This window comes from Penaeus monodon, chromosome 5 (assembly GCF_015228065.2).
Source record: "Penaeus monodon isolate SGIC_2016 chromosome 5, NSTDA_Pmon_1, whole genome shotgun sequence".
NCBI classification, from domain to species: domain Eukaryota; kingdom Metazoa; phylum Arthropoda; class Malacostraca; order Decapoda; family Penaeidae; genus Penaeus; species Penaeus monodon.
In genome coordinates, this window is record NC_051390.1 from 23880015 (window position 1) to 23890014 (window position 10000).

Consider the following 10000-nt stretch of genomic DNA (forward strand, 5'->3'; position numbering starts at 1 on the left):
AATATATTTATTATATATAATTTTCTTTTATATATATTTATTTATATTTAAAATTTATAAATATTATTATATTATATTATATTATTTATATATTCCATATATATTATTATTATATTAATCTATATATTATATATTATTTTTATATTTTGTATATTATTTATATTATAATATATAATATATATTATATTATTATTTTATATATTTATTTATTTATATTAATCATTATATCCTATACAAATTAATTTTATTAACCACAACTATACAAACTCCCTTTTTTTTTAAAATTTTATTTTATTTTAAATTTTATTCTTCATATTTTTAATTCTTTTGCTCTATTTTTTTTTTAAATTTAAAAATATAAAAATATTATATATTTCTTATAGTTTTTAATATATCAAGAATTATTATCATATATTATTATCATTTATTTTTCTACTTTTATTTTTTCTAATTATATAATTTTTTTTATTTTATTATTATTTTTTTTTTTTTATTTTTTTTTTCTTCTTTTTTTTTCTCTTTCCTCTCTTCTTTCTTTTTTTTCATTCTATCTTTTCTTCATTCTCTCTTCTTCTTGTCTATTTCTTTTCTTTTTTTTTTATTTATATATTTAGTATACTTAATATTAATTTAATTAAAATATTACCTTTTTGTTATTTTCTCCCTTATTATTGGTTTAATTTTTTTTATTTTTTCCTCTATTTTTTACCCCTAGACTTATTAAACATATATTCATTAATTCCCAATTTATTTTGTTTTTTCACCCACCCTCTAACCTCTTAATCTCCCCTACTCCTTCCACCGTCCCATTGTTGGTTTTTGTGGGGCCCCACCTTTTAACTCTGGTTTAGGTACTTTTTCAGTTTAACCTCATTTTACCCTTTAGCATGTTTTTTTTCCCCAAAAAACTCCTTTTCTCTTTTTCCCCCTCTCTTCACTCTCCTTCTCTTCTCCTCCTTCTCTCTTTCCTTCTCTTTTTTCTCCTTCCTCCTTTTTTTTTTTTTTTTTTTTTTTTTTTTTTCTTCCTTTTTCTCCCTCTTTTTTTTTCTTTTTTTCTCTCCCTTTTTCCTCTTTTTTTTCTTTCATTCTTTCTCTTTTCTTTTTTTCCCCCTTTTTTGTTCTTCTTTCCCCTCTTTTTTTGGCACTTTATCTTTGGCTCTATTTTATAATTTCTGTTGCAAATTTTTCATTTCACTCCTCTGTTCTTTTCCCAATCTTTTGAAAATCCTCTTGTTTATTGGTCATTTCCTTTTTAACGTTCTGGATATTTCTTTGATTTAATTCTTATAATTTTTTTAACCAGCTCCAAATTGCCCACACATATTGTGTGTGTGTGTGGGTGTGCGCGAGCGAGTACGCATGCGAGTTTGAGCGCGTACAGGTGTGTATGCATGCGTACAGGTGTGTACGAGTGCGCATGCGCACTTATGGGTGTGTGCGCGTGCGTGCATGGGTGTGTGGGTGTGGGTGTGGATGGGCACACACATAAGCACAAACTAATTAACTCCTTAGTGGTTGGAGAGCCAGCTATGTGTAAGAAGATTCACAGAATCCTACTGTGGACAGTACATGTACATACCACCATTACGTTAACCCTTAGATCACTAGTTTGTATTTCCTCAGCTCTTTCCAGCCACACAAAAAAAGAAAATGTTCTTCTTCTTCTTCTTCTTCTTCTTCTTCTTCTTCTTCTTCTTCTTCTTCTTCTTCTTCTTCTTCTTCTTCTTCTTCTTCTTCTTCTTCTTCTTCTTCTTCTTCTTCTTCTTCTTCTTCTTCTTCTTCTTCTTCTTCTTCTTCTTCTTCTTCTTCTTTCTTTCTTTTCTTTTCTTTTCTGTGTTCAGGTATACAAACAAAAAAAAATTAGAACTGGTACCATTACAGTTGTGCTCCCCCTCATGAAGCATCACCTTGGTGGAACTGGTATATTATCTGGATTTGGGTTATCTGCATCACAATATTTTGATCACCTAGACTTTGATAAATATTAATGTCATTGTCCACTTCAAATTCATCTAGATTGTCATCTGTTTCCTTACTACCACACTCCTCAAGCATTCTCCTTATTTTGCTCAGCATTAGCAATCACATTTCCCACACAAGTAGGCAAAACATTGATTCAGTTGATGATGATGATGGCACCTTGCACCTCATTATCAATTGATGAAAATCATGGCTTAACCCTTTGGATCCAAGTGTTTAACCTGCATATGGACCAAAATTGTGCATTAAGCTTACTTGAGTGGCAACTGCCGGGTTTTGTTGCTTTTAGGACCAGCCCACAAGAACACTCATGCGTAATTTCAAATCTCCTTACCTCCCCTTTGCACTATGCATTAATAATAATTATGAGTACATTGTGTTATTTTGTCCTTTTGTATTTGTATTATTCAGTTTTCTGTAATACACCTTGTGCTGTTGATCATGGTCGTCCGGAATAAGATCCAATTCCTTCAAGATATTTGTATACTAATTGAGAGTCATCTCAGCCTTCAGCTGAATTTTTATGATGATGCAGTCCTGCCAACTTGGCCCTTAGCCACAATTTTTCCAGACATGACATTCACATCACCTGGATTCAGTGGGTTAAAAATTAATAGATATACTAATATATTGGATATTTAATAAATACATCAATTACAGACTTTTAATGTTATTACAGGTGATCAGTGTGGCAACAGGTACAAAATGTATCAATGGAGAACACCTTAGTCTGAAGGGCCAGTGCATAAACGATTGCCATGCCGAAGTTGTGGCTCGCAGATGTCTTGTGCACTTCCTCTTCTCACAGCTTGAAAAGCTAGCAGACACCACTGAAAATGGTAGTGATTTTTCTTTGCTCTAGATGTCATACATGAATTATTTTTTGGTCAGATTTCAGATAAAGATTCAGTATTTAATAGTTGTAATAATAAGTGAAATATCTTTTCAAGCTCAATGCTGACTTTATCTTTTCTGTCTTGACAGGAGTTCCTGAAGATAGTATATTTGAGAGCTTGGAGGAAACCAAAGGTTATAGAGTAAAATCGCAGTATAAGTTCCACTTGTATATCAACACTGCTCCTTGTGGTGATGCAAGAATCTTTGCTCCCCATGAAGAGGAAGCAGACCAAACAGATCGCCACCCTAATAGGCAAAGCCGTGGGCTGTTACGCACAAAGATAGAATCTGGGGAAGGTACAATTCCAATTAAGGTAAGAAAAAAAAAAAGGGTGTTTTCTCAGTCTGTCTGAGAGTGCCGATATTGATTGAGTGTCATACTTCAAATACCTAATGTTGGAAAAAGAGTGTTCATATTGTGTTTCAACTTATCAGATTTTTTGGCATTTGCACATTAATAATTTGATACCACTTTTCTATGATTTAAAAAGGGCAAATGACTGGTACACATAGCAAGTCATTATTGAAGTTATTACAGTTGTATAAGAATTACAAATATGTAACATGTGAAAGTCTTTAATGCAACCAGATTGTAAACAAACAGAGTAAAGGGGGAAGTGAATGAAACGAAAGGAAAAGTTTGCTGTGAAAATGTCTGAGGTTTTAGGATTTTGATAAGCTAAGTCGTCTTACTCCTATTTTTATATTATTACCAGGCTGGTGCTGACAACATCCAAACTTGGGATGGAGTCCTTCAGGGTGAGCGTCTACGCACAATGTCATGTTCTGACAAGATTGCACGCTGGAATATTGTTGGACTGCAGGGAGCTCTTGCTGCCCATTTCCTAGATCCAGTCTATCTGGAATCCATTGTCATAGGTTCTCTGTTCAGTGCATCACATATGTACAGGTGAGTTGTCATACACTGGAATGCTTTGGATAGCTTTTGTAAGGCAGTGTTTATGTGATAAACAGTGATTATAGCAGACGGACTTTGAATAGTTTAGGTAAGATAATAGGACATTAGTTCTTAAACTGTATGTTGCAGCTTAAAAGTTAATACTCCCCCCCCACCACCACACACACACAATTGAAGCATAATATCATATGGCTAGGTTTTTATGTTACTTATTTTACCTCATTGTGTCATCATTCAGAAATCCCTTGACAAGGTTACTGGGAGATCTCAGCATGATAGAAATATTTTTTAAAAAATTAAGAAGAAAAACTATTTGAATATCTAGTTTTGTAGAATCATTGTGACCATATTGTGTGTGACAATTCCTAGCCACTTTCTGTAGTAACATTTTTCATTTTCTTACCAGGGCTGTTTGTGGGAGAATAGAACAAACTATTCAAGGACTGCCACCACCATACAGATTAAACCAACCAAGAATGAACCAGGGTAGCTCAACAGAATCGAGACAGCCACAGAAAGCCCCTACCATATCTGTCAACTGGGACTGCGGTAAAAGTCTGGCACACTTCTCTCTTTTTGTTTATGCAATACTTTTGGAGACACAATTTTGCATTTTGTTTTTGTATTCTTTATTTTTTAACTTTTTGATTTTACAAATTAAGCATCAAGAGATGTCAATTAATTTGCTAATGGGTCTTCTCGTTTTCCTTCTGCAGAAGAAAGTCAGCTTGAGGTCCTCAATGCCATGACTGGCCGACAAGAAGGGGAAAACAGTTCCCGGTTGTGCAAAAGGAAATTCTTTACAAGATTTATGAGTCTTATTGAACGCCTTCCTTCCATGACAGAAGTAGATCCAGGGGCAGCAAAGCATCTCTCCTATGGGGAAGTTAAAGCTTTATCTAATAAGTATCAGGTGAGGTCATGAGTTTTCTTCTTTTCTTTTTCTTCCTCTTACTTTTTTCTTTTCCTTTTCCTTTTCCTCTTACTCTTCCTTTTCCTCTTTATGTCCATTTTTAACCCATTGGATCCTGTTGCATCATGGCAATGAAATCACCAAAAATCCTGGCACTAGGCTTACGTGAGCAACCGCTCTACTGGGTGGCTGCTTGTATGCCAGGCGCACTTGAACGCGTGTGCACAGTGACAAGACACTATGCCTCTTATTTGTTGTTGTTTACTCTTTTTACGCTTAAGCATTTTTAGCTTTTTTGCCATTTTCCAAGGTCTGTATATGCCATTTGATTTGCATTATCCTGATGGTAATAGTTTTTTTCTTTGCACAGACTCCAATCCTCTCTCTAGGTAGTCTACAACTCAAGAAAATAAAAGCTACATAAAATAAACTAAAATAAAACTTCCAATAGGTTCTTGTACTCATTACATGTCTTTTCCATCACCCCGGCCTTCAGCCACAATGCTTACGACAGCAGGTTTGCGTCAGCTGGCCTACAGCAAGATTTTCCTGTGACAGCATGTTATATCACCCATCACAATGTAATGGTCACATCATCTGGATTGTGAAGTAGTTTCTACTGTGGAAATTTGACCATCAAATAGATCAGTCTAATTTGGACATTAGGGTACTGGTTTCTGTATAAATGAAAGTTCTACTGTTTTGAGTGTCCGTGCTACAAAGCTACTATTTAAACTTTTCTAGTACAGTTATTAATATAGATATTGATACATTATAAGATTAAAGAACCGAAAATAAAAATGATAAAAATGTCAACAAAATTGACTTCTGGCAAACTTGCTTATCAAACTGGCTCATTTTGGTGAACCATGTTGTGAAGGTTAATCATGTCAGAGCAAATTTGCAAATTTGAGTATATATAGTTCTTATCTCCTATCTTAACATGGAAAACACAGAAAGTCTGTACTTTTTTTTTTTGAATGTTCTATTTAGGTTTGTATTTACCTTGCAACAAAAGTGCAAGGTAAATACAAACCTTTAAATTTTCTTTTTAACCGCTCAATGAAATCTCTTGGCATCACTGACTCCAGTGAATTCTGGCAACCATCCTGCTGTTTATGACCTGGAGAGTCTGCTACATGTAGCCAAACTTTCCGCTCAACTCACTCTAGTGCATCGCCACACCTATAGCCATACCCGTCATGATGAGTCAGTTTGCTGTGATGGCTGTAGGCATGGCTAAACCCCACACAAGAAGAATACATGTGGCTTATAAGCAAAAAGTGTCAGAGGAATCCTGGTCTTCATGTGTTCCTCACAACCAAAAACTTCCTCATGGGTTTTCAGAAAAAAATGTAACTGCTGATTCCCTTTGTATATGACACAGCAGCATCTAGTCCTATCCTGATAGGGTAGACCAAAAGCCAAACTCTTTCGACAAAAACAGACCTGTCAGATCGAACTTCTGGACCTGCAGCACCATGCACATCCACTCCGTCTTGTACACTTAGTCTTGGAATGCCTCCTCCATTAGAAGATTTGCCAATGCATTGAGCATCTCACTGATTGGAGTTTGATCACATCCTTGCAGCTGCAGTTTGGTAAAAACCTAGTAAGAAGCATAGATTTAAAGTCTGGAAAGTGAGTATTAGAAGTAGAATGATTTCAGAGGAAATAAAGAAGAAAAAGGAAGAAATGCAATGAAAAGAGAGGCTTTGAAAAAAGAGAGTGTAGAGAATATAGAGGAAATAGGTTGACTCCAATACTAAGAAGGGTAAGACAGTTGAAGAGAAAGCGCAGAAGAAATGCCACAGAAAGAAAGAAGTGCTTGCAGAGAAAATCCTGTGAAGAGGAAGCAAGATTTTCCTCGTGATACACATATGCCTGTAGTGTCTGGCAGTGAGAGGGATAAAGAGAGTGCTGAAGTGGAGGAAAAAAACATGAAACAGGCAGAAGGAAAGATAATTATTTACTTAGAAAAAAAAAGAAGTCTGTTTGCTGAAAGTTTCATGCCCCCCCCCCCCCAATAGTTGAGAAGCTTCGCTAATTTTCGAAGAAGATTTTTTCAAGTTGATGCACAGTTGATCCCCCCCCCTTTTCCCCCACATAATGGTCCACTTTCCTAAGTATACTAATAAAAAATAAAAAAAAAATAAAATAAAAAATAAAAAAAAAAAAAAAAAAAAAACAGTTGAAATTATACAAATTTCCAATATCATATAAGTACCTGTTTCTATAATTATGGGAACCAGATAAAAAATTGTCAGAACCTGGTCCAATTTGCCCCAGTTGACATTGTCTTTTGTCCAAAGAAAACTTGCACATTTTTTCAAGTTGATGCACAGTCATGTAATTGTGGTCCGAATCCCCACCCCCCCTTTTCCCCCACATAATGGTCCACTTTCCTAAGTATACTAATAAAAAAAAAATACAGTTGAAATTATACAATTTCCAATATCATTTAAGTACCTGTTTCTGTAATTATGGAAAGCAGATAAAAAATTGTCAGAACCTGGTCCAATTTGCCCCAGTTGACATTGTCTTTTGTCCAAAGAAAACTTCTGCCTATTTATCTGTTCTCTCTCCCCTATCTCCTTCCTTGCTGTCTGTTTGCAGGTGGACATATATGTATATATATCTTTTGTGATGTTATATGCTTTAATATAGATTATGGAAATGTGCTTCTCTTCTCTATCAATATTTGTTCCATGATGCTTGTCACTCATGAAATTTTCTTTATTATTTCAGACAAGCAAGAGGGCCATGATTTCTGGATTTGCTCGTGCTGGTCTTGGTCAGTGGATTGGCAAGCCCATGGAAGAAGATAGTTTTTATATATAAATTTGAATTCATTCTCATATTATGTATTTGTGTGACTTTTCTCCTCTTTGTCAGTTTTGTAAAGGTTATATAATAGGAGACAGTTAATAGCCCATACAGCATTGTTCCTATCCCAGTTCAGGTTACTCTGTTGTTAACACAATAGGCTTATAGCTGCTGTTAGTAGAAAGCTTGTGGACTACAAAAGGTCATGATACTTATTGGGAGTCAGATATGGGCTTGAATATTCAGAAAATACCTATAGACATTTCTTCATATAGTTTTTCATAGGTGTGTTTTACAGTTATTTGATTTTGGGAAATTATTATGCATGTTGTTGAATATTTGCCAAAACAAAGACATCATCTTGATATCTGCTTTTAAGTTCCTCTGTTGAAACATGATTTGTGTTATTATATTTGAATTACAGGTTGTAGTGCTAAAATAAACCAAGAAATTTTGATGTTAAGTTAAGGTCTAGAGATTTTTTTTAGAGAGGAAATTATCCATTTCATACATTTCTTCATCTGGAATTGCTCTTATATTTGGAGTTATAGAATTTTTTTGAGCATGCCAAATCTCTATTTTTAAAGCTAGTTAGGTGTCAGATATTTCTATTTTGAGATTTTTTTATTGAATGTGGTATGAAAAAGGCTACAAAAATGTCAGTCCACTTAAAGGTTACACAAGATCAAATTTTTTGAGTTTAAACAGATGTTTCTTTTGTCATTCTTAACGCTACTCCTCCCATGTCATAGCATTTAAATCTCATGACAAATTACTGTATTAAAGCTCTCCTTAAATCATGAAGAAGTAAAATGCTCAGTCTTGATTATAGATAACATTGTCAATCCTTGCAAGTTAAGCAATCACTTTTTATTATGTGTTTACATACTGTTATTTGTTTATTTGAAATCATCCCCAAGGGCTAAAGCAAAATAAATTGCATGCCAAAAACACAGGACAAATAGCATTCATGTAATAATTTTTCATTCTGTGCATTTGACAGTCGTGACTCGTGAATATGTTAAAAATTAAAGGATTTTCCTAAGGGTGTGACCTTCCCATAAGTCATGGATCATGTAATGTTACTTTGGACCAGTGTATATAAATGCCTGCTAGGTATTGTTATACCCTTTTTGTATATGATTAATATTGTTGCCCCCCTCCCCACCCCCATGTGGGAAAGAGAGAATTATGTGGATTTTTATTTTGATATCTCATTTTAACATGACTACTTTTTTCTTTCCTCTCTTTTTTAAAGGATAACACTTGAGTACAGCCAAGGTCTGTCATGTATCTAAGTGTCAAAACTTTTTAGTAATTAGATAGTGTATAGTGTATCTAAGCATGCTACTGTGATTTATTTTTATTTTATTTTATTTTATATATTTTTTTTGTCTTTCTATGGTATGTGATTTCTTTGTAATCATTTTTTTTCCAGTTCATGTTTTTTTTTTTTTTTTTTTTTTTTTTTTAATGACATTTTGAACTTTTTTTTTGGGAATAGGCTACTTTATGTATAATTTTTCTTCAAAATATATTATGTCAGTAAAAAAGGAAATTGGAATACTGTAATGTTTGTTTGTTTGTTTGTTTTTTGGTAATTTCATATCTCACTAAAGTTTGAAATGTTGAAGGATTTCTATGTTTTGATTTGAATACTTAAAAGATGTAGCAACAGTATTTGTTTCATAGTAAGGAGTAAGAATTATAAGGGGTAACACCTGTGGCCCACATAACTTCACCATTTCATTGTGTATGCAATTGGTTGTACTTAGGTTTGATGAACTTCAGGTTTTAAACTTTAGCATAACTTTGTTGCATCATTTTTTTTACAGTTTTCAATATACGTAAACATATTGGGAAGTCCGGTGTGCCACATATAATCCAAAGTATTTCATTTTCCAGTTCCAGTAATATAGATTTATGAGAGAAAAAGGACTAGCAATTTCAAGATGACATTCAATCAATTACCTTATTTAGGTTACATTAGTATTGACTGCAAGTATATTGTTTTGTGTTAAATTGCAAGAAGGTAAAAGTCATTAAGGCCTTAGTTGTAAACCACTTAACTTGTTTAATTCTCAAGAAATTGGGCAGTAATAACTCATGAAAAAATATGCCAAAGGGCAATCATTTCTTACATTGTTTTTAAGGAAAAGATCTAAAGAAATGCTTATTTCTACTTAGGCTCATCAACTTAGGATTTGAACAAATATGAAGAAACTTTACAGTATGTGTCACGAGAAGGTATATTGATTAATGTTATAAAGCCATCCCACAAAAATAAGATTAAATGCTAAGAAAGAGACAAAACTAATACACTGTCTGCTCATGAGAAGAGAGAAGTGAGCTCTTTAAATTTAGGAACACTTTTGTAAAAGTTTGGTTTGTATGTATTGGTTAAGAAGTTGATAATTTATTTCAGTGACAAGTCATTCATGGCAATATGAATACCTAAAATAATG

The 10000-nt window shown here is 33.6% G+C and overlaps 1 protein-coding gene across 3 annotated transcripts in view; it reads left to right on the forward strand.

The window, feature by feature from the left end:
- The window catches only part of LOC119573126 (double-stranded RNA-specific editase 1-like), a 34598-nt gene that overhangs the window by 24553 nt on the left and 45 nt on the right, over positions 1 to 10000 (forward strand). Inside the window, exons 8-13 of one of the 3 annotated variants that reach the window (XM_037920167.1) lie at positions 2660 to 2819; positions 2965 to 3191; positions 3594 to 3787; positions 4203 to 4351; positions 4513 to 4709; positions 7458 to 10000. The exon at positions 7458 to 10000 is cut by the window's right edge and continues 45 nt beyond it. In XM_037920167.1, the coding sequence (XP_037776095.1) occupies positions 2660 to 2819; positions 2965 to 3191; positions 3594 to 3787; positions 4203 to 4351; positions 4513 to 4709; positions 7458 to 7550 (1020 nt within the window). In that variant the 3' untranslated portion in view covers positions 7551 to 10000. The remainder of the gene's footprint in view (positions 1 to 2659; positions 2820 to 2964; positions 3192 to 3593; positions 3788 to 4202; positions 4352 to 4512; positions 4710 to 7457) is intronic. The other 2 variants (XM_037920169.1, XM_037920168.1) reach the window with 2 other exon arrangements.